At 39.2% G+C, this 25,490-nt stretch overlaps 1 protein-coding gene across 1 annotated transcript in view; it reads left to right on the forward strand.

Moving 5' to 3' along the window:
• The window catches only part of clstn2a (calsyntenin 2a), a 135,811-nt gene extending 110,861 nt beyond the window's left edge, over positions 1-24,950 (forward strand). Inside the window, exons 7-18 of the mRNA XM_044027169.1 lie at positions 553-738; positions 1,805-2,062; positions 3,112-3,233; positions 11,755-11,917; positions 16,058-16,224; positions 16,496-16,644; positions 19,734-19,939; positions 20,051-20,218; positions 20,954-21,099; positions 21,654-21,774; positions 22,378-22,568; positions 22,678-24,950. Of these exons, the coding sequence (XP_043883104.1) occupies positions 553-738; positions 1,805-2,062; positions 3,112-3,233; positions 11,755-11,917; positions 16,058-16,224; positions 16,496-16,644; positions 19,734-19,939; positions 20,051-20,218; positions 20,954-21,099; positions 21,654-21,774; positions 22,378-22,568; positions 22,678-22,860 (2,060 nt within the window). The 3' untranslated portion in view covers positions 22,861-24,950. The remainder of the gene's footprint in view (positions 1-552; positions 739-1,804; positions 2,063-3,111; positions 3,234-11,754; positions 11,918-16,057; positions 16,225-16,495; positions 16,645-19,733; positions 19,940-20,050; positions 20,219-20,953; positions 21,100-21,653; positions 21,775-22,377; positions 22,569-22,677) is intronic.
• Positions 24,951-25,490: the final 540 nt, after the last annotated feature.

The following is a 25,490-nucleotide window of genomic DNA, read 5'->3' on the forward strand; positions in this document are numbered from 1 at the left end:
AAGGAAAGGAAAATAGAAGGTTGATAGTTTCAACCAATTTCATATGGAAATTGCATGATCTATCTATCTATCTATCTATCTATCTATCTATCTATCTATCTATCTATCTATCTATCTATCTATCTATCTATCTATCTATCTATCTATCTATCTATCTATCTATCTATCTATCTATCTATCTATCTATCTATCCATCAAATGGCAGATAATCAAAGATTACAGTAAGTGTTGCTCCAGAGTGAAAGTTGAATTATTTATGGGCAGGAAACAACAAACCCTTGTTAAACGGAGAAATATGGAAGCACACAGCAGCCACAGGTTAGAAACAGATGTCTCAGGTGTTTTTCATTATTATGAGACAGTTTTCATGCAATTGTGTGTTGTGTGTGTCAGTGTGCGTTTGCACAATGCACGACACACATGCACAACCTTTTGTCATATTGATATTAAAGAAAATGATGTTGTGATTTATATTGTTATTTTATTATTACACCACCCTAATGATAACAAAATACTATTTTCAAAGCACTGACCACATTTGAATCCGTAAAGGTTGGAGCAAACGTGTGGACTATGAACCAGGGACTGGGAGCAAGCAGCTGTTTCCCAAGATGCACCTGGAAACCTGTGGTGGTCCTCTGTCCGGTATGAGGGCCATGGTGGAGCTGCAGACCAATCACATTGGGAAAGGCTGTGACCGTGAAACATACTCTGAAAAGTCTCTGCAAAAACTCTGCGGTGAGGACAAAGAAGTTTTAAAAAGTGAGGTCATGAAAATGCCGTGTTAAAGAAGCGAGGGGAGTGTCAGGCTTTGAGGGAGCAAAGACGAGAAATAATAATGAGAAGTAAGGAAAAAAATGGATTCAAAGAAGAAATTACTGTCAACCTCTCTTGGATATTAATGTGCCAGTTTCCAGTGTTCCATTTTAATCCTGAGAGAGTGAATTTTTTTTATTCTAAATCGAGTTCCAAACGTCATATCAAACTGTGACATGTTTTACTACTTCCCATTTTAACTTTAGCACTGTAATAAACTTAGCACAAAAGGTAAGGAAATTTGTGTTTGATCGATTCTTTTTTTGTAACAATGCTTCTTTTTGCCAATGCCGAACAGCTCCTTCTGCTATTGTTTGGTGTCGTTTATTGGATTGGCTGATTGAAGTCTGAAGAAACAAGACATATTGGAAATTTAACAATTTATCCATTTAACAAACCGGGGCCTCAGAACCATACACAGCCCTCTCCCTCATGCTGAAAAATAACTTTGAAGAGGTTTTGTTTTTTGTTTTGTGCTCACTGATCATTTTCAACACTAAAATGTAATGTCAGTCACATTTAAGATAAGATAAGATAAGAATAGTCCTTTATTTGTCCCGCAGTGGGGAAATAAACATTGTTATAGCAGCAAAGACAGTAAAGATAAGGACAATAAATAATAAACATGCATTACCAAAAAAAGTACAATATATAAAGATAATAACACTAGACTATAAAAAAACAGTTAAAATAGAATGTAGAATGTACATTATAGACCGCTTATTTTTCTCTCTCTCTTTCTGCCACATAAAAAAACTGGTATTTGGAATTAGGAACAGATTATTTTAAAGAACCTTTTCTATATGCCACGTGTTACCCCAAATACATATACTTATTTATAGATATCCTTCATTAAACCAGATGTCTGACATACACAGGTTACGCAGGGGCGTGAACTCACATACAGTGTTAGGAAGCAGCTCTTGTACAGGTTTATTTTCCGTGGAGGTGTTTTGACGGCGTCTTGTCTAATGATTGGCACATGCAGGTGCAGCATCTGGCAGCACTGACCTGCTCCCGGCCCCCAGCCTTTCCACCAACTGGACAGTGACTCTGCTGACTGACAGCGGACGAGACAGCGACCTGATCTACAGGTTTGACGGGCGCCAGGCTGCCAATGTTCCGGATCACGTGGTGCCCCAGAATCTAACAGACCAGTTCACCATAGCAACCTGGATGAAACATGGGCCCAGTCCAGGCCTCAGAGCTGAGAAGGAAACCTTACTGTGTAACTCTGACAAGACTGGTGAGGAAATGATGTCACTTCTGTTAACATGCACAACAACAACAACAACAACAACCAAATTTGTCATCAGGGTTTTGTTTGACCGCTAATTTTCCCATATTTTAGCAGCAATGTGCTTTTACTTCTATACTTTGAGTTCCTTGCAAACAGGACACACAATAGACCAGGGCTCTCAAACTCAAATGACTTGGGGGGCCTCTGAGCATTTAGTCTGGTCACTAGGGGGCCGGTCAACTGAAAAAGAAAGAAAACAAAATATTTTTTAGGGAATAAGCAACATTTCCATAAAGGTTAGTGATATCATCTTGAATACATAGATATGATTTCAAAATAAAAGTGTTTTGACATGGAATGATATCTAGTTCACAATAAAAAACTAATTTCTTGTGCAAAATGAATCTGGAGATGATAAAATAGAACATACAGGAAATTGATTAGGCAACCGCAAAGACCCCAGCGACAGACACTGCATGACCAATATCAACATCTCCTTTTAAAATAAGTATTTCTACATTTCTGAGAAGTCTACTTACATTAGCCAATACATTTAAAATCCATAGAAATCAGTATTTCTGTTGAAGACAAAGGATCATTTCATTTGTCGCCTTTGTAAAGCTGCTGCTGTTTTTTTGTTTCAATATTTATATTCATTTTTCAAAATAAAATAAATAGTATTATTCAGTCAATTGGAAATCATGTATAATTTATAAACAGTTTAACGAATATACACCAGATATCATCAGAATTGAAAGGTAAAACTGTATTTTAAGTATGGAATAGTAGGAAAATAGTACAGAAATGTATATTCTAGGGTAGATAATCTTGTTTATTCTGTAGTAAGTCACAGTATTTACAGTGTATCATCGTCATCATCATTGTCCTGTGAGAAGCACAAACCTATAAAAGGAAAACAGCCTGTGTCCAGCTTATTTTGGGACATAGCCTAAAAATGTCGACATAATATTATTTATAGGCCATATTGCTTCGTCCCATGGACTGTAGAACTCTATTTAACGATTGTGTAACCCATGTTTGTCTCTGTGTTGCAGAGATGAACCGCCACCATTACTCTCTGTATGTGCACAACTGCCGCTTGGTGTTTCTGCTCAGGAGAGATTTCACTCTAGTCGACACTTTCAGACCTGCAGAGTTCCACTGGAAACTGGAGCAGGTGAGCGGTGTGTGTGTGTGTGTGTGTGTGTGTGTGTTCTCCAGGTATTACTCATGTCCACGCAGTCACAGTATGGGGACAAAAAGCACGTCCCCATAAGGCCGAGGTTAGCCTTAGATTAAGGTTAGTTAGTTAGGTTAGACCAGTAGTAATGGCTATGGTTTGAGTAAGTCTCCAGGAAATGAATCTAATGTAATGTCACGGAAACCAGACTCTGTCTGTCTCTGTCTGTCTGACCTGGTCTATGTCCAATTTGAGTGCAAACATAAATTCATGCTGATTTTCAGCAGTAGCTGTCAGGGCTGTCATTATTTGCATGGTGAAGGGAGAGGCACTATCCTAATTAATGAAGGCCGTCCATCACTTTGTTTTTGCTTCCTGCGGGAGATAACAGGTTAGACTCAAAGTGGAAATTCTGTTTAGTTATGGGTAATTGCTCACCCAGCAGCATATCTCGATTACCTGTCATGCTTCTGGGAAGATGTTGCACTAATTTGCGGTGATGCTTACGCTGTTTTCAGTTTTGTAGAAAGCCCTTAAAAGGAATACATGCACTGTATGAGGATCCTTTAACTTAAAAATAGCTATGTATAATAATGTATTTTCTGCCAGCGAATGATGCCAACCCTAAATATAAAAATTCAAACTCGATGTGTGACAGTGAAATGCCTTTAAAGATATCAACGTGTGCGTCCAGACCAGCGACTGTGTTGTTGAAGGAGACATCAGTGAGATAAATGTTTGCACAGACAGAAGAAAATCTATATTCAAGAGGGAATATCTTACTGATAAAAGAAATAAAATCATTAATGATAGTGATGATAATCTAATGAACTTGCTGGTACAGATTTCTCCCCTTTTTCAAAGTCTCCCCAGGTCACTTATACTAAAAAGTAGATGTAAATATAATCTTAATGCTTGCCCTTGGGATACAACAACATACATTATTTATCTGCCTCACGCTGACATTATTAGAAAATGCTTCACAGTTACTGCAAACTCTCACCAGCAGATGAGAGGAGATTTGTATTTGGGCTTTTCCCTGTGTCTTGCTCATGCATAATGTGAGCGTGCATTTACATATGCGTCACCTGGTGCCGACGACTTTAACTTTGGAGTTTTATCTCATGTTTGCATGCAAAAATCACTCTGTGTTTTCTTGTCACTTTCTCGCTTGATGCTGATGTGTACCTTTCAGCCGGAGAGCTGTTTGTTGTGAGTCACAGGTACAACAAAATGGATTTTTTTTTTTTTCATGTGTACTTTACCCAAGCAGGAAGGTTTATTTATTCTGGGTTAAAGGTAGATTGAAAAGTGTTTTTCTCATTCCAGTGCCCTTCTCTCCTGAGGCCTTTAGAGGTTGTGTTTTCTTAGCAAACAACCCCGAGACAGGGTTGTATTTCTTTACTCGTTCGGCTTCTTCTCATTCTCTCATTGTCTTGCTCTCATTCTCGGACTCTGTCACTCATTTTCTCCCACTCTCTCCCTAACAGCAGAAACTGGGAACCCCGTTTTGCTCCTTTAGTTGGATCTTATAGAGTCACAGAAGACACGAGCAGTGTAGGCAAAGAGAATTTGTTGAGTTCCTCATTAGTACAAATCACTTGTGAAGAGAAAATAGAGAATTGACATCACAGGAGTACAAATGTGCAGGGTAAGGCTGAGGATAATTGTACGGTGCCCCAGACATGGCATGGAGGGAAAGAGACTATAAATTGTGGCCACGAAATTGGTATAATGTGCGCACGAAATACTAATTAATTTTTTATAATAATTCTGATGAATTAGCCTGGCATTGCAACGAATCATCATTACCGAAGTTAAGTAAAGTTAGAAAAGATATTCAGAGATTCAAACTTCCACGATCAATACCATTTAAACAAAAACTTTGTTGAAACACATGCAAGACATACTTGGACAACAAGCTACAACCCCATTTTCTATCAAAAACGAGTCGTCTTCCGAGGTGCAGAAACCACATTGATCTCTATGCGCAGGAGTCAGTGAGACCGGAGGCCAGGGACCGTCTACAAAGTGCAGCACCTGAAAAATATATACTACACCATGATACAGCTTACTGCCATTCAGCTCACCTCACACCTCACATGTTTCCTTTCTTTTATATAATGTATGTGAATATTTATCAGTAATAATTGTCAAATTGTGTCAATAACTTCACTATAATATATTGTAGCGTCATTAAACTGTAAATGTCACAGTGGTACTGTACATGGTACTACACCACGCAGTTTGAAAACATGCTTTTATATCATTTTTGTGAATATTTATTATTAATAAATAACAGTGCAGTGTCATCATTTCATTCTACATCGCTGTGATTCAAAATATGTCTCGCATGTTCTTCAACATTGTTTCGTTTAAATGTTGTTGCTCGTGGCAGTTTCAATATGTGAATATCTTTCTATCTAACCTTACTTTAGTTTGAAGCGAGGGTGCGCTCCATTTGCTTTACCAGCGGTAAACTCACAGATTAGTATTTTGTGCACATGTTATACCTATTTTGTGGCCATGAATTTAGAGGTTTTTTTTTTCCCCTCGTCATGTCTGCGGCTCTGAATGATTGGAGCAATTTATTGCTCAATTTGCTCAAATACAGGAACGCTACCTGATCGGTTCAGTCTGAACAGATTATCTGGCCAATTTATCCTGCAGCCATGAGAGTTCACAGACACAATCTTTACTTTACAGACTGTAGGGAAGCTGCCCAGATACGGACTCATATCAAACATGAAACTGATGTTTCTCTCTTTTGTAGTTTAGTCAGACAGCTCGTGTTTGAGCAGTCGAATGTTTATTGCGTCACAACACAAACGGTTTAGTTTTAGCGCCCATGCTCCTATCTTATCACTCCCCACAGATACAGTTACGTTGACTTATTGGGTCGTGATGCGCAAACATCTTAAAGCCTCAGTTGGAGCCTGGAGGTGGCCTAACAAGACAATGGATCTCTTTAAGAGTGGCAGCTAGAGAGAGAGACTGCCGTGGGCATGGACTGAATTGCTGCTCTTTTACAAAACAGTTTGTCCTTTGGGGGAAAAAAAATCCTGCATTTAATTCATTCCTCAGAGGGTCAAACACTCTGAACGGATAGACTGGAACGCACCCCAAGGAGTGATAAAGTATTCTGATTGTGATAAGTGCCCTGTTGAGGGTTATCCTGAGAAATAACAAACACGCAGACTGTGCACGTTTTTCAGAAATACGGAACAATGTGTGGTGTCGTGTCGCATGCATGTGACACAGGCATGTGTGACACGACAATGCCATCCCTGTCATTTCATCGTAGAAAATCAAGACTGCAGTTTAATACACACATGAATAATGATATTTTTTTTCTCTTTGTGTTTACGTTGCTTTCCAAATATAAAAGCTACCTAACCTTGTAAACACTTTACTTCACAGCTCTGAAGCAGTTTAGACTAAAACAAAAAAAATTAATTGGAAATCACTTTTATTTATTTATCTACAACATCATGTGCACACTGAATCCCAAAATGATTTAAAAGAGAGGCTAGCATTGATTATGAAAGGTAGACTGGATCCTAGATCCAGTAGATAATAAACTTTTTTCTAGGGACATAGAATACCTGTGGAAATATATGTAGATGACTATGCACAAATGCATTTAATGATTTAGAAAAAAAAGTTTAGAATTTTTTTTAGAAAAAAAAAGCCCAGCATTGATTGTTAAAAGTTGATTTTTTTTTTTATCCTATGCTATATCATGATTTTAAGTTATTAAACTTAGTAGTATTGTATTTATTCATTGTAATTCTTGGCAACAAACATATTTAGAGATATTTATATATCACAATAGATGATTGAAAAGATGATTTTAAAAAGTGAAATGTGAAGTCAGTACAAAAATAATTCCTCACGGCTGGTATCTAATCATTTTAATGTCAGCCTTTATAAAATACAGTTTTAAACGCACAATATGTAATTGTTACTTATGTGCTCTCTCAATCAAACCAGTAACAAAAGACTGCAATTTTTCATGTTCTTTGATTTAATTTCTATATATAAAAAAAGTATTTTTAAAAAAATCACAACCAAATGTCTGGAGTTTCTTACGTCGGTGACGAACACGATTCTGAGCTTTTTCTTTTTAACCCACTGCTTTTATGTTAGTTTGTCAGATATTACATCTCTTTTAAAAGATATTTGACTCCTTTGTTGTGCATTAATAACTAGAGCAGACATGGGCTAAGCGAAGGATGTGAGCTGCTCTATTACTTAGTGCTTAGTAACGAGAAAAGGGTTTGAGTTTGAAAGAACAAATAGGAAAAAAAAGTGACTATAGGCGGTCACAGCTGCTTCTTACTGTCCTTGTTCCTCCAGCACTTAGCAAGGACACTTACTTGGCTTCCTTGGCAACTCCATTTAGCTCTATTGATTTTGCTATTCTCACCCCGAGAGGGGAGCGGCAGACAAGGGTGAAGGAAAGAGGGGGTGATGGAGGCTTCTATTTTCCGTGTCGATTGGACACTGTGAAGGAATGTCACTGCCAAGAACCTTGGTGTATGTGTAAACACACTCATGCAATAACAGCACATCCATTTCCCTCGCTCTTTCAGCCTTTGTTATGGACTCAAGGATGGATCCCCCCGCTTTACATGGACATTATTCACTCTCCCAGTCGGTACAATCCAACTATTCAAAAGATATTTCCTCAAAATCACACAAGTTCCTACACACATCAAGATTCACACTTCTCGTGCCTTTGCAAGCCAAAGATACCAGGGAAGTGTCGGGCACAGTCGTGAAGCGGAGGAGACGTAACGGTTACGTAGCGCAAAGAAGATTAAGAAGATAAAGTCATATTTTATTTCTTGCCCTTTTTTAATTTGAACGTGTTTCTGTGTTTTCCCGGCGTAGAAAGAAAATGATCAAGTGTTTATGTATCATGGCATTGATCTCAATCCTTACAAATGTGGTGTTATTTACTCCCAGCATGGCCTTTGTATAGAGAGAATAGGGGAAAAAATCTATTCAACAGAAGGTTGAGAGGTGTGGTTTTCTGAGGCAGTGCATGGTGGTGAATCATGTGTCTTGAGTCACAGGTAAAGTTTCTCCTGTTATGCATCTGGAAACACCCGCAGACCTCTGCTGTTGATCCTTTATGTCTGACTTCGATTACAAGGGCTGAATGTAGGAAACGCACAAATCCGCCCTCTCTGTTTGTTTGTCTCTGCAGCATCTACACTTATCTGCCTTATCTGCCTGCTGTTAGCATGTTTGTTGTGCCACTGCTTGTTCCTCTCTGTCCTGTGTTGATTAGAAGACTCGCTTTGTCTCTCAGGAGATTAACTGGATGGTCTACCACCCCCCCCTCTCTCTTTATCTCTTGCTCTCTCGCTCTCTTGCTCTATGTGTGTGTGTGTGTGTGTCTTGCATCTTTGTGAGGACCACAAAAAAAAAACATAGTTTTTGTTTGGTCCTCACATTTTTGTTTGGTCCTCACGTTCTGTCACCAATGACAGGAGCTTTTTGAGGGTGCATTTTGGGACTATGGTAAGAAATAGGTTTAGGTTAAAGGCCTGTACATGTTCTCTCTCCCATGGCTGTGTGAAAAGAATGACGTCAGTATTTTCTTGCAGCTTGTTCTTGACGCATCATCTGGGCAGAACTGTCCGACGGTCTAACTATTGGTCGGAAGCGATTGGTCAGAAATTTGAAGTGGGCGTGGTTAATGTGCAGATGTTGTCAGTCGTTCTGCCTTTGAGTTTCTTATGAAGTAAGAAATGTCCTGGCCAGAACTAACATTGTTCTTGTTCTTGCCACCTCGAGATGGAACCTTACCTTTTGGTTGTGTGAATATTTCCTGAAGGTTTCCCCCCTAAAGGTTCTCCTGTGGTTGATATGGAAAGTTTGGTTTGATTCCCAGAACGTTACTTTGTCACAACCTTTATGCAACCTTTAGAGAACAGTCTCTTTTGGTTCCCTAGTGTTACTTTTCTACAACCTTCATACAACATTTAGAGAACGGTCTAAAGGGTTAGGGTTAGGCATTTAGTTAGGGTAAGGGACTAGGAAATGTCCTCACTTTAAACCCATTTACTTTTCATACCTCAGTGCTCAGAACGTTACAGTGCATTTGATTATGCTTTTCATGTGGGGGAAAAAAAACTCATACTGTCAGATCTAAATAGTCAGATGGTGATTTAAGAAATAGAACCTTATGAAGTCGCACGTTTTTTGTTGTGCGAAAGACGCATCTATGCCTTGATTCTTTTTATAGCTGACATTGTGTTTACTCACTTTAAGAGTCAATATCAACTGAGTGAATGCCTATGTTTTATGATGGAAGACGAGTTGGCAGTGAGGAAACCTTACTTTGGGACAGGAAAACAAAAGGAAAGCAAGAGCAGAGACACTGAACGTTGTCTTTATTGCAAACATGTAAATTCTACCTTCTTTTTTTCTAATGGCCTAATTTTAGTGTTTAGCTGCACTTTATCTCCTTAAAGCTCTTTCTGTCAGGTAGAGCTCATGGTCTGCCACTTATAGACCACTCAGCAAACATGCTGAGTGCACTAAACACACTAAGCACTAAGTGTTCAGGCAGCATACTAATGTATTGACATTATTGCTCCTTCCATTTCTCCATTATTCCCACTTTTTTGAGAGCATCTTTCCATTCGTCTCAGATCATCTCCTCCCTGTGCTGCAGAGTTATACATCATGTCATGTACAGTAGCATATTAAATTGTCTGCATGGCAGTGCACTGCATCTTACATTTAAGTTTGACCATCAGAGAAATAATCTTGTTTTATAATGGAGCATCTCCCTGTTACTATCCCTATAATTGTCATTCCCTACCACCACACTGACAAATAACAGTCCGACATCAATTATGCAGTGCCACAACAGTGACTGTGGAGAGAAGAGCTGCCAGGAATGTGAAACAGTTACAAAGGAAAGTAAAAGAAAAAGTAGAAGATAGGTGGATGTTAGGACACAGTGGTGCATGTGGTGGAGGGAGGGGGGGGGAGGGCACAGCATGGGAGGGGGAGGTAGATAAAGTGCATCAAACAAAACAGATGAGAATGCAAGGACTGAGGGCAGTGATGCCTAAAACCAAAGCTCCAAATTTACTGGAGAGGGAGCAAACAACTGGTAAGTTTGGAGGCAAAAACAGCAAAAAAAATGAAATTGCCAGAATGAAAGGCATGTGCCATAATTGTCAAAACAAAACTAAATGGCTCTATTTGTCACGTAAATGCTCTGTAATTACATAGAGCTTCTCTAGTCTTGATGACCACTCAAAGCTGCTTTTCACTACCGTTTTTGCCATTCACTCGACGTCTTTCATATCCATTCACATGCTTAACTTGGGGGGTTAAGTGTCTCGCCCGGGGGAACAGAGGTATTTGGACTGGGAAATGAACCCCTGAGATTCAAGTTGAAAGAGAATTTACTCATCCACCATTGCCCCGATTTGTATAGCCCAGATTCACCTAGGCATGCAATAAATAACATGTGTACACTGCAGTCCAATGGACTTTCTGCACAGTATCTACATTTTTTATTTATTTTTTTAATCATTGCAATTTCTCTGTGTTTTATTGTGCAAAATAAGTGAAATCAAATCAACAAAAAACTCTATTGTACACAAGTATGACAATAATGATGGTATGTGATGATTTATTACAGTGCAGTACATTTTTTTAATAACTGAAGTTATTTTTAAGCCAAAACTGTGAAACAGCTTCTTTCTTGGCATGGAAGACAATGAATCGTGACAAGAGAGAGACACAAAGAGAGAGTGTGTGTGTGTATGTGTGTGTGTGTGTGTGCGCGTGTGCGTGCGCGTCCATGTCCTGAGTAGGCTGTGTGGACCAATTGTCAAGCAAATCTATCTTTGTGAGGACGTTTTGAACTAATGAGGAAATTTTGCCAGGTCCACACAACTGAAACAGGCTTTTTGAGGATTAAGGTTAGGATTAGGTTAGGGTTTGGTTAATGGTTCGGTAAGGGCATTTAGTTGTGATGGCTTAGATGAGGATAAGGGGCTAGGGAATGTGTTATGTCTATGAGTGTCCACACAAAGAATGCAAAACCAGTGTATTTGTGCATGCGCGTGTGTGTGTACCGTCTGTGTTTAATCACATAATGTTTGTGACGCTTGATAAAGTCTGTGCTGCGCACAGGTCACCTGCGTTGGTGACTCATTTTGTAGCTTTAATGAACAGCTCACTGGATGGAAACCTCATTAGTTATATGTAATGCAAGAGAGCAAAATGATCCAGGGATGAGGAGAGGAATGTGTTGCATTCCTTTAATTGAAGGTAGAAACCCGGGGAACATTCACAGATGAACCGCAGTTTTTGGCTGCATGACAAGAAGTAAATATCCTCTGGGAAACACTCCTACCCTCAGTAAGACCCTGAACATTTTTGAAGGCTAACATATTTTTGAGGCCGTACTATTTGTGTGTCGGTGCAAGCCAGGGATGAACACTCGGTATGATAACAACATTTCTTTAACCCTTTGCAGATCTGTGACAAGGAATGGCACTATTATGTGATCAACGTGGAGTTTCCTGCCGTGACATTATTTGTTGATGGCGTGACCTATGAGCCCTACCTGGTGACAGATGACTGGCCGATCCACGCCGCAAAGATTGATACACAGCTGACTGTGGGCGCCTGCTGGCAAGGTCAGTGTATGTGCATAATGCAGACTTTTTCTCAGGACATAAAAGAAGCTTAAATCTGACAGTAGTGGGATGCAGTGGCTATTAGTTGGAATTGTTTCTAGCTATACTGTAACAGCTTTATGTTCAGCTCCAGACTATAGCATTTATTTATTTGGTTCACATAAATTCAGGAAACTAGTTTCTCTGGGCCAATTTTCAGCATAATGGGCTGCATGACTACTATCTTCTGAACTTTTATTTTAAAAGAACTTTATTTTTTTGTTCTTTCTCATGCAATTGACTGCATATCATTGGATGCAGAGTACTTACAGTAAAAGTCTCAGGGCACCTGCAGCTTGTTTTTATGTCCGTATAATACTGTGATCGTCGGTTCTTGGAACGAAATGACGTGACTGAAATTTGGTCATATGTATGACTGAGCTCATGTCTTGAATAAACGGGTTTATTTTACATATTCTGACATTGAAATACTAGAACAAATGCAGGATTTACCAATAATATTACCCACGGTTCCACTTCAGCTTTAACAGTGTGGAAATCAGACTAAATACTTGACACTTTAATCTGTAGAAACTTTTGTATGTGTTTCAATAAAATGACTGAGAAATAATTATACTGTATGGTCATTATAGCATTTGCTAAAACAACAAATCAAATAGTGGCCTAAGACTTTTGTGTACTGTATCAGCTTCAGTATTTTGGCTTATACCATATGACAAACATTTTGCTCCTCAAACTCAAAGTACTCTCTTCTCCATGCATTCATCCATTCATCCAGTTTCTTCCACTTATCTGAGCTCATGTCTCAGTGTCAGGTTTTCAGAATTCATCTCCCCCACAACACTATCCAGCTCTTCTTAGGACTTGTTTGGAGTTCATAGGCCAGATCATGCATATTCCCCCTCTGCTAAGTTCTAGGTTTCCTCCCAGTTGACTTTGCCTGTGAAACCTTCAGTGGAGGGTGCCAAGGATGCATCCTAATCATGTGATCAAACCTGCTCACTTTGAGTTCTTTCTGAGTTTACCTTAGATGTCCAGATGCCTCACCCTCCTATGGACTTAGGTCATTCTGTCGGTCACTACTAACTATAGGTGAGGATCGTAACCAGCTCCCTCTTTACCACAGCAGCTTGGTATGACGCAAACACTAGTGCTGATGTCGGCCTGTAACATTTCCTGCTCTATTCTGCTCTCACGAGCCTGAGATACTGAAAGTTTTTTTTTGGCAAAACAACTAAGAACCCATACAAATTCTCAGAGCAGACAATAATGTGTAAACATTTTTCAGTTCAGTTCATTTCAGAGCTCCATTGTGCCTTAAGGGGGGGATTTGTTTGGCAGTTACAGTACAACAACACAATAAACAAGGACACAGGACAACATAGACACACACACACAGCACGCCCAGACTTCACTCAAAGCATTCCCAGTCAAATGTCAAGTTTATAAGAACGGTCAATGAAGTGCAACAAACCATAAAAAACAATTCAGTTAAGACTTTGTGAATTGTGCAAATTGACAGCACTGATTGCACATGGAGTTCAGGAAAAGTTGTATCTCGACAGGCAAGTGAAGCATCAGGAGGCGAAATAACAGTGCAGCATGATGATGACATGTCGTAACACATCGCATAAACAATGAAGCACAACATGTCCTTTTCAAATGACATTAAAAACACAAGCAGAGAGGGAGAAAGCAGGAGACTCATTGTTAAGATAAATAAAGAGAATTACGATTTATACTTCAGGACTGTTTGGGCTGGGCTGGCTTGATTTTAGAAAATAGGGATGCTCGAGCTGAGTGTCAGCTCCAGTGACGAGGAACAAGCTCAAGTTGGAATGAATTAAAGCCTCCCTGCTGCCATCTTTATGAGTCAAATAATTATACAAAATTGCTCTGCAGCTTGCATAAATAATGCTCATACCACTTGCCAGCATCATCAAAAAGCTTCACTCTTGATGGTATTTTGGTTGCCATTTAAAAATGTATTTTCATCATGCGCCTGATTGCAATTTTCTTTTTGTTGTCATCATTTTCTGTCTTGCTTCATCCCGCCTTCTCTTTCTGCTTCTTTCCATGAATATCTGATCATGAGAGAAAACCCTGAAGGAAGGATTAGCCAGAGTGAATGGAGGACAACTTTGCCAGCTATTACATCCCAATGAAGCCGCTTTAAGCTTCACTAAGCTGCAACTGATAACTTTGCAGGCCATTAGCGAGCAAGATTGTGTTTCACTCTCTCATTTCTCCATCCCCCCTTTTTACCACCCCCCCACAATCAACAACATGATGAGACATGTCGAACCAGTGTGGTTTTCACCTTACTGCTTACCATGTAAATGATTTGGTATGTGTTTGGCAGCAGATTCCTGTAGCAGTAAGCTTAATTTTAATGAGGAAGTGTGTGTGTGTGTGTGTGTGTGTGTGTGCATGTGTGGGTGCGTGTGTGTGTGTGTGTTTGCTACCTCATTTCATTTGTTTAACCAAAGAAGGAAGAATAGAGAGGATTATGTGGAGATTTCATATCGGAAATGAGTACATCAATCAAATCGATCGGTACACTTTACTTTAGTTGCCGATGATGCAGAAGCACAATTGACGTCTTTGCAACAGTGACATCTGAAACGATGCACAGTCTCCGAGTTAAGATTATTTTAAATGTTTACAGTGAAGCACCGTTGCACAATAGAAGAGCCAGGAACGTATTCTTGACACAGTGTCTGAAAAGTTAAGAGCGAAGACCAGCTTAAACAGGTTTAAACATGTCCTTGGGCTTTTCTCTCAAATTTAAACCTAAAATATTAAAATAAAAGCCTCAAGCCAGTTGCAAAATCTATGTGTGTATGTGTGTGTAAGTCAGTGAGGTGAAACTTCGTGGCCTGAGCCTGAGAACTGAAGAGAACCACGGCGAAATAACAAGAGCCAGTGTATTTAATAACAGTCTGTAACAACCTTATTAAAATATTAGAATTTCCCCACATTTTTTCTGCTTTAGCCTAAGGACAGAAAGGTGTAGATGTCTGAACACTTATTTGTATTATCATTATTATTATTTATTTATTTAACCACAATTTTGAATACAATTATTGTTCAACTCAAGCCAATTAAAAGCTCTATTTAATCATTTAATACATTTAACAAATTAAATGTAACACTGACTACTGCTTATATTCATGTTAATGTTCAGATGTGCTTATGAAACATCTGTTAGGCAACATGTGACTTGTGACTTACTGTTCTGCATATACAGTATATACTGTCAGACTTTGGGGAATTTATTTTATATTATATTTATTATAATTCATGTTTCTGGTTGTCTTTTTTAATCTTCTGTATAAATTATATGCACATATAGATTCAAGAATTTCAACTCTTAAGAGGGAAAGAGAGGATGTGTATGAAGAGCAGTGTGCCCTCAGTTACACCTACCTTTTCCTCAAAAACACAGTGCTAAAAATAAAGCAGAATAAGAATTTCAGTGCTTTACTTGGGTCCACAGTCATGTTTTTTTTGCGATTGTGCCACTTAAAAATACACAGTATTACAAAATGTTCATGTTCTTTGGTTTATGTTGTTAAATCTTGTTTTCATCATGGTGTTGTTAATTTTAGCTGCACATTATGTTACTCAAACCACAGAAAATGACAAACGGACAAACAGCATTATGTATGTCATGTAGTGGCTACGTTAAAGTGCACTCCCTTCATATTATTATTTGGTAACGGACAAAGTTTGACAGTGTGATAAGATCCACTGGTTTTAAAGCTGTAGATTTCAAATTGCCTCCATAAATTGTAATGTGGGAAAGTTTCATGGTATGACTTTTTGAGCAGGTGAGAATGTTTTTTTTATATTCACACCCCAGAATCCCAAGTTACATAACTGAAAACACAATGTTTTTATTATTATTAATGCAAAGTTGTCTTGTTTTCCACTGGGTCCTGTAAGCTTTTTCTTCAACAGGTTCACGGTTGTTATTTTCAGCAGACTGGGCTTGGACTGGAAACATACATAAAACATGTGTTGTCTTCTCTTCTCTTCTCTTCTCTTCTCTTCTCTTCTCTTCTCTTCTCTTCTCTTCTCTTCTCTTCTCTTCTGCTCTCCTCTCCTCTCCTCTCCTCTCCTCTCTTCATCCATTAGGTAGTGAGGTAGCAACACCAAGGTTCACTCAGTATTTCCATGGCAGCCTGTCAGGTCTGACAATCCGACCAGGCCGCATTGAAACCCAGAAGGTTATCTCCTGTTTGCAGGCCTGCAAAGAAGGACTTGATATCAACTCCCTTGAAAGCCTAGCTAAGGACATCAAGGTGTGTTGAAAATGGAGATGAGGAAAACACACACATTTACACAGATACATACACAGACTCCACTTTAAGGCTTTGATTGGTGGTGTTGTAACTACTTTCCATCCGAGTGGTATTGCAGAAGAATTTTGTGATAAAGTAAAGGCAGCTGTGTTCCGCTCTGTAACAATTATCCTTTGATTCAGATTATCTGAAGTGAGTGTGTGCAGTCAGTAGTTTGGACGTGGATCTCCTTGTTACTTTGAGGACACATTGTGTTTGTCTTTGTGTCCAGTTCCACTTCAACCCTGCCCAGTCTGTGCTGGTGGTTGAAGGAGAGGATGTGGACAGCATCAACACGGCCATGACCAAGGTCTCCTACATCAACTCTCGCCAATTCCCCACACCAGGCCTCCGACGTCTGCACATCACCACCACAGTACAGTGAGTACACACACTATGTGCATTCAGATGACACGCTACACATGCAAGTTTACTTTATACGTTAATCAAATAGTGCTAAGGCTGTTATACCTTTTTTATACTTTTGTAAATACACACGAGTGCTTTCAAATAAAGAAAAAACGAGCCATTAAATGGTGGTCAAATAAGTAGACGTAGAATTTTGCAGTCAGCCCACAGGATTACAGTCATTTGTTGCAGCTGTCAGTCAAACTTTTCCATTTCTAAAAGTACTTTCACTTTCAAAAATGAACTGAACGCCCCTTTAAGGTTAAGGGTAAGATGCGAAATGTGGTTTGGTTAAGATTACACTGACCGAAATGATACATCAATGGGTAACACCTAAATGAATTAAGTTCATTCAAATTAAATTAGTAGAAGACAACTCGTTTGAATGAACTTAATTCATTTAGACATTAGTTTGTCCGCCATTTTCTTTTTCAGTGCATATTTGTACTGGTGATGGTCACGGTCAGGGTTGATGTTTTGTATTGGGTGTCATCAATGAATACTGTGTCCTAAAATGGAGGCTACATGGTTTACTTTTGATAACTAATCTAATAACTTTTATTCACTCTAATATATTGAGGCCATTTTCCCTGTAGGGAGACCTGGCTCCCACTTTCTTTGAAAACTTGTGGAAATATACGATTTAGTCTATTCGCTTCATGGATTCAGTTTGCCATTGGGGTGTAGAGGAACTTGCTCGCTGTGCAGAACAGCTCTATATATACCATGGCTTGGAGGTCCATTTTGTTTGATTTCCTTTGTCATGATAGATGAAGAGAACCACCGTGGATAAATTTACCTTGCAGATTAAGATTTTTTTTTTTTACTCTCAAGGATACACTTTAAAACACCTTAAGCAAGTGTCAAAGTCTGAGGGAGCTCTTTGGCTGCTGACTGATGTGTGAGATCCCTGAAACACGAATATGTTGTGTTGCATATATAATTCATTAAACAACTGGATCCACATGAATCCAGTGGACGGTCACACTGGAAGAATGATGGTTAAAACATTAAAGAGAGGCTCTGTCAGATGTGTCTGCCTTTGACTTTAAGCCTCAAAGCTCCCAGTGAGATGGCAGAAGATGTATCATTAGTGTAAAAACTATTGAAGCCCTGAACAGAGCAGCTGGTCATTAAGGACATTAAACCTTCTGGTGAGTGGAACAACACATTGCTGCAGTCTTCTTTTGTTTTCTGTCCTTTCTCCCTTGTGTATGTGTGTGTCTACCTGTACACCCAACTCTGGATTTAATTTGATTTGATTTGTTTGAATTGACTTTGTGCATTTTGCCCAACAACCACAGGTCCTAATGGATGATGAGGTTACCGCGTCGATTTGACCTTTATTAGTCCAAAGTAAAATATCCTGAACTGTCACAAAAATACATTAGATTTCTTTGACATTTTTGCACTGGACATACTGTGTAAACAGTCCTACTATTGAAATCTCTCGCTTTTCGATTTTAGATTGGACATTATGTACATCACTTAATTTCATTCTGAACTGTAATAAACATTTAGTTTGAGCATAGTTAGATAGATGTACTTTATTGATACCAAACTGGGAAATAATTGTGTTACATCAAGTACACCAGACAACTATACCAACAAATTGCTTCATTTTCTGATTGTAGCCCTTGGTCTAGATTTCCTCCACACATGCACATCTAAGACCTTTTTCTGGCATAAATACTGACCTTGTCAGGACCAGTAGTCCTTAATGCAGACCAAAACGTGGTCCTAATGAGGCAGAACCTCGTTTCTGTGTATGGCTAAGATTTGAGTTGTGGTTAGGTTGAGGTCAGGGGTTAGGCATTAACTGTTTGTGGTTAAGGTTAGAGATAATGCTTTGTTAAGGCTGTTCAGGTGAATGGAAGTCAAAGAGGGGTACTAAGAAGAATAGCTGCTTAAACCTGTGTGTCTGTGTCTGTGTGTGTGTGTGTATGTGTGTGTGTGTGTGTGTGTGTGTGTGTGTGTGTGTGTGTGTGTGTGTGTGTGTGTGTGTGTGTGTGTGTGTGTGTGTGTGTGTGTGTGTGTGTGTGAGAAAGAGACTTATTTTCTTCTCCACACTTCAGTGATTCATCCTCATACAAGTTTGTTTCCACTTGTGTATGTGAGTGCATACATTAAGTACGTAGATATCTGTCTGCACACTCAGTTCAGTGCCTCTTCATTTTGCTGAGCAACAGCGGCAGACAGGTCAAATCAGCTTAGTTGTGTGCTGGTCGATAAAGGCGCAACAGTGGAGGCTTTTCCACTCAGGACAACGCTGCACAGCTTCCCTGGAGATAAAGACAGACAGATACATACGCCTGTACACTCTGTAAAATAAGCCTGTGACTGAGGAAATAAGCGATAATAAGCGATGTGCTATTTCACATTGTTTGTATTTGATTGTAGTTGAGTGTAATTAATTCATAGTGTGCCTGTACACTGAGATTCATATTCCAAATTCACTCTGTATTCATCCATGGTCTGTTCATAGCATCGGAATATCCTGCAACTTCACTGCAAAATAAATACATTTAAACAAATATTGTCATATTTAGAATAATTGTGGAATACTAATATAAAAATAAAAATGCTGGTCACCAATTGGTTTTGATGATTTTTATATGAATACGGTGTATTTGTGGTTTTATCCTTGTCTTCTTATTATGCGAGCTCTGTTGCAAATGTAGTGGTTGGTGATTTGTCATATTTTCCATGCACTAACCAGGATTTAGCAACATTTTAAAAACGTGTTTTTTTGCTAATGTGGCCAGTTTATGCACAGGTATAAACACATTAAGATTCACAATATGCAACTCACAAAGTCCTAGAAAGATTGGTTTTTAATTTAAAATATTTATTCACATTTTGTAGCTGCAAGGATCCCAGTTTCCCATAGTATAAGTAAACAAATTCTATATTTTTTGATCATTATTTGTGACAAAAAAGCCACATATGTATGTATATATATATATATATATATATATATCTATATAAAGCAAAGAAAATACACATACAGTACAAGACAAATGTGAAGTCATGACCTTTTCCATCTCATTCGTGTGCATCAGGTGTTTCGGGGAGGACACGTGTCTCTCAATCCCGGACGTCAAAGCAGTTGTTATGGTGCTGCCGCCCAGTGAACCGAGAATCACAATTACAGGATCTAATCGACTCGTCAGGCCTGCCGCTGACCTGCAGGGCCCCCTGGGTGTGGCACCCTTCAAAGAGCTTCATATCACCAGCACGGTGATGAAGGGAGACGGCTTCGGTGGAGGTGAGAGGAGAGGCTGCACTGGGACGTCCTCATGTCAAACCAGCCTTCAGTTTTAATTCCTGTGTTTTTAAATTCCTGTTTTGCACGTAATTATTATTTCCATGCACACAGTTCGTCGCCAAGGTGTTATGGAGGTGATGCATAACCTGGACTACTGTGACATCCTGGTCATTGGAGAGGAACTGAGTCCAGAGCGAGAGAGTCTGGAGATTCATCACAGTGTTTTGTTGGGGAAACATCTGGATGCCACCAACTCCACCTCTGGAATTTCAATATATGGTAGGTGGAGCTTACAGGCTGACAGTACTCTATATGTTGTTTGTGGCGCCAATGCTCTGTGAAGTGCAAACATCAAGGAATACAGCACGTTTTCATCTTAAAGTGATAGTTCAGTTGTAGCTGTTGTGGTGTTGACAGAAGACACTGACACTCATCCTTAAAGAAAAACAGATTTTTGCCACTTCAAAGGTTTACCTCATGAAATCCATGCCTGCAGTATTCTGCAGCGTCTTGGGAATGTTTGCTGCTTCATCTCACAGCTAGATTCCTTTGTCTGACTGGTTTTAATCCACTTATTGTCCTGCACCAAAGTCACTTGGGTAAATCCAAAAGAAGGTTTTGAAACACTGAAGTCACAAAATAACAAATTTGAAGTCAGTGATGGAGGCAGCAATGAAATAACGGCTTCTGTGTCCTGTGACGTAAAATACTTTTCTCTGCTGATGTTGGTGTGGAAAATAGTGGCTCTCAAACAGACAAAAACTTAGATTTGGCAACATATTCTGAAGAATAAAGCAGTTGTAAATGTAATTAGGTAAGCCTTTTGTTAAATGCCGTATCTCAAGCTGGTTCCTGGCACTGACTTTGTCAGTACCTGATTCAGCTACACTTCAAACACCTGAACTATGCCGTGAAAGTTCTCTCAGAATTAAATCACAGTCTCAGTGTTATTTATTACACCCTTGTGCTGTGTGTGGAGAAGTAACTGTCACATTTTCTCCCCTGTGTTACAAGGTGTGGATTCCATGGCTCATTACGAGCAGGCACTGAGACAAGTACGTTACAGGAACTGGCGACCCGCCACTCTGAGTGAGAGAAGGTTCAGACTCACCTGCTCTGAACTCAACGGACGTTACACCAGCAACGAGTTTAATTTAGAGGTCAGTTTAGTGGCTTTCATTCCTCATGTTGCAGCTTTTATCCTCATAGCTTCACATACAGTTTAATCCTTTCTTTTTGATCTGTCATCTTAGTTTTCTTGCTTAGTGCCATTTCATTTTTCTTCCCAATAATCAATCTTTCTGATGCTTGCTGAATGTATTCGTTTTTTTGAAGGTAGGGTTGGCAGGCGCGCTGCTGGTGTCCCTCAAAATTGGGGGTGCTATTGAAGTGGGCGACTATCCAAATAAATTTACTCTTTATGTATTAAAAAAAAAATAAGTCAATGCACTTACAGGTGGTAAAGGGTTTTATCTTTAACATTAGAAAAAGAGGTCAAACAGTGATCAAAATATGAGTGTCCAATTTGCCTAATCCCCAAATCTGCATGTTTTTGGACTGTGGGAGGAAACCTGCAGGACCCGGAGAAAACCCACGCACACACGGGGAGAACATGCACACTCCATGCAGAAGGACAGCAGTGATTCACATTTAATGTGCAAAACAACTCATTCTCTGACTTGACAGGTCTTTATTCTTTGTTTTTATTTTATAGGTCAATGTACTTCACCACTCAGCACCTGTGGAACATGTCAATCATATGGCCGCCCAGCCTCAGTACATGAGACCTGTCCATCACCCGCTCATGATACACACTCTTAACTCACACATGTCAGGTATGTCATGGCATGAATGTGAGCATCAATAACAAACTCTATGTACCACTGTCTGCTCTGAGCTGAGCCAAAGACACTTTGTCATGGGCGAAATATCATTTTATTCAAGTATTGTCTGTGTTTGGACTTTGTGAACAGGAGCAATGTAACATCGTGTGTCCTTCATCTGAAAACAGGCTCTGTCAAGCAAAACTATCAGACCTGACTGGGAGAGCATTAAGTCTGTATACAGTAGCAGCACAGTGGTGTTTGTCTTGTGAAACTGTAGAATGACTAAAGTTTTTGGAGCAGTAGAATTTAGTGTTGCCTCCATCTCTCTCGTCATTAAACAAATCACTCCCTGTGTGTAGTACTGGATTGTCACAAAATCTAAACACCACTATGGAGAAACAGAGAGTGATGTGAAGCTGATTGACTTAATCAGCATTGTGTGAACTCATTTGACAATGGTTTGAATGTCATGGACATTAATATTGAAAAGTTATGCACTATAGATTCAAATGTTTTGGGAAAAGATTGTACATTGAAAAAAAAAGCACATCAACTCTTATTTTGATACATTACAATGAACATAGATGTGTGACATCTTGCCCTTTCCTGCAGGATCAGCACCTCCAGCAGCCACAGTTGTTATTGTGGTTTGTATCGCCGCCCTGGTGGTGATTGTGGTCATTGGCGTGTACAGGATCCACGCCACACACCAGGAGGGATCCAGGGAGGATGAGGATGAGGTTAGAGAGCCTGAGGTGGAGTGGGACAACTCTGCTCTCACTATAACCATCAACCCCATGGAGGTAATTGGTGACTCCTTTACTTGTTCAGGTGTTTAAGCCATTCTCTGTGATATGTGTGGATGATAGAAAACATGTTAACTCCTTATTTGTTAACTGCTTTGTTCTCTAGAACATAAAAGACCCACAGGCTCTGGATCAGCCAGTAAAAGAAGAGAACCACGAGGAGGAGGAACAAGGAATGACAAGCGCTGAGTCAGACAACAGCGATGAAGAGGAGGAAGAGCGAAAAGTGGTGAAAATGAGGAAGCAAAAGGGAAAACTTGAGTGGGACAGTTCCTCCACAACATACTGACCACACATATATACACTATATACCCAGATATACACAACACTCTCTGCAAGTTTCGTTTCTATTTCTTTGACTCTATGATTTTATGTTGGTGAGCTGAAGGCAAATTTCCACCTTGGTGGACAATAACATTCTATTCTAGTCTATTCTATTCTATTCTATTCTATTCTATCTCCTCCACACACACACTCACTACGCTGGCTTTTCCTTCATGCTTACTAAAGGTACACAAACACACGACCACAAAACAAAATCGAATGAAATTATTCCTTGGAAATACAAAAGCAGCCCCTGTTATAATTTTAATAAAACATCTCCATCTGCTGGACAAAATATGAACTACAGAATAGGTTGAGAATAAGTAAGCACATGATTACTCGCATCGCAGTTTGGGCAGAGCGTTATGTGAGCAAAGTTTTACTGATGAAACAGAATTAGAAACAATCAAAAATCAAATCTTAAATGGTGACACAATCATTTTTCAATAACATGTCAACAGACTGCTTTTTTTATATATATATATATTATTTCCTCTTAAAACAGAATGATTGCGAGGTGGTTACTTATAAACAGATGTAACAATAAAATGTATCACCATACATATTCATTGATAAATGTATCCATAAATGTTTTTAATGTAATTCCTTCTGCCTGTTAAGTAGATATAAAATAGCTGTATTGTCACTTGGTGTATAACTTCTGTTCCCATCTGTAACTCAGACCAGACACTTTTCTGTCTCGATCATCTGTGTGAGCAGTGCCGAGTGTCTCTACACACACAGTGCTGTGACATTGTGACCTGGAACTTTTTTGTTTTTCTTTTTAACAGATATACTAATACAGAGATGACACTGTAAATGTCCTTTGTTTTTAAATCCGTAATCAGGAGTCCTCTGTGCTGATATTGGCACAGTAAACAGAGCAGTACAGAGAAACCCTTGTGATTTAAGCCTCATGGGAGGATGAATGCAGCAGATGCTGTCCACATCAATCTCAACCCATTTAGTTTCTCACATTCATCTCTTTTATTCCTGCCGAACATCTGAAGTGATCAGTTCCACAAACCTTCACTGCTTCATTATCTTAATTGTTAAGAAGTAGTAAGGAGTACAAATATCTTACAAATCTCAGTTCTGAAACAACTATAGCTAAGCTGTGGCTCCCTAATGTCACACGGCTAATTAGCTCCACTAATGTCCTCAATGTCCTTACTGCTGTACGTCCAGTTACTGCAGACGTATAAAAATGTTTCCTCACAGCATCAGTAAGCAATGTTTGTTTGTTTGGTGCCCCTCATTAGCATGCATCATGAATTGATACCATGGAAGGTTTTAGACCTTTTATTTATGAAGTTTTTCAGCACATCAGATAGAGAGTCACTATTTAAACAGTGTGTGTGTCTTCATGTTTGTGGAATGTTTAATTTGATTTAAAAGTAGAGCAAAATTTAGACTACCCTGCCACTACTGACCTCACCTCTAAATTATAATACAGACTTAATGTTAAAGCAAAGATAATCCTGATTGTCGATCCTCCGGGGTGTCATGACACCATTGTTTTGTGTTTTCATTGCCCGAGTCATAGGGATCAGAGAAAGCTTGCTGGACGTTGTTAGGTAAAGTGCTCATTAACTACTCCTCCAGAACCTGATCACTGATATTGCTCCCGTCTTCCATCATTGCAGTAGATATAGTACATCAGCTCAGACATAATCCCATTTCAATCTGGTGAGGTTGTCTTCATTCACCTGATGTACAAGATCATTTCCTCTCAGAGAAATCTGCTGTTTCTCGCTAACAGATGCGTCTCCTGTTCACCTCTCCCTTCCTCTGCCCTTAGAGCACCTGTGATTGTGATGTCATCATTGTGAAACAACTGCCTTGCCTCCCTTTGTCATATTGTGCTTCTGAAAGATTAAAGGAAAAAAAAAAGAAGATTCTTTTACATATAAAAAGAAAACTGTAAAAATGTTCAGGACATTTATTTTATATATCTGTTTCTTTTTCTTTTGTAAACAAAGTGGTCGGGATTTCTCTCTGTCTCATCCCACTGCTTTCTGTATATTGATCAATAAAGACTTGTTTTAGACTCTACAGAGCTCTCCTTCCTGTGTTTGTGAATAATGAATGAGAATAGACTTTGTTGTCCAAGGGGGAAATTTGCCTCGTCAGTATAAAAACGGTACATACATTCAGGTCATTTAAAATGCAACAATAAAAAAAAAAACACAAATAAAAATACCATTTGAGCATGGACAGACATGGATGTAAACAAGAATTTGAATTTTTGGTTGTGGCACAACTCTTCTCCAACCTTCAACAACAAAATGACTGCGATTCACAGTCATTTATTGTGACATAGAGACAAACAACCATTCACTCTCACACCTATGGTCAATTTAGAGTGTCCAATTTGAAATAAAGCCAACAAATCAATAAAAGAAAACCACAGTGAAAACCAAAATGAAAAGTGCTATAATAATTGCTGTACCCCGGTTTAACAAACAACACTGACAGAAAATTAAAAGAAACTACAAAATGGGTGAGGTCACACACAGGCGTCCCAACCGTTGACGTCATTTAAGTGCGCCGCTGACGTAAACAATGTTTGATTGCTGACGGCGCGCACGAAGG

This window comes from Solea senegalensis, linkage group LG1 (assembly GCF_019176455.1).
Source record: "Solea senegalensis isolate Sse05_10M linkage group LG1, IFAPA_SoseM_1, whole genome shotgun sequence".
NCBI classification, from domain to species: domain Eukaryota; kingdom Metazoa; phylum Chordata; class Actinopteri; order Pleuronectiformes; family Soleidae; genus Solea; species Solea senegalensis.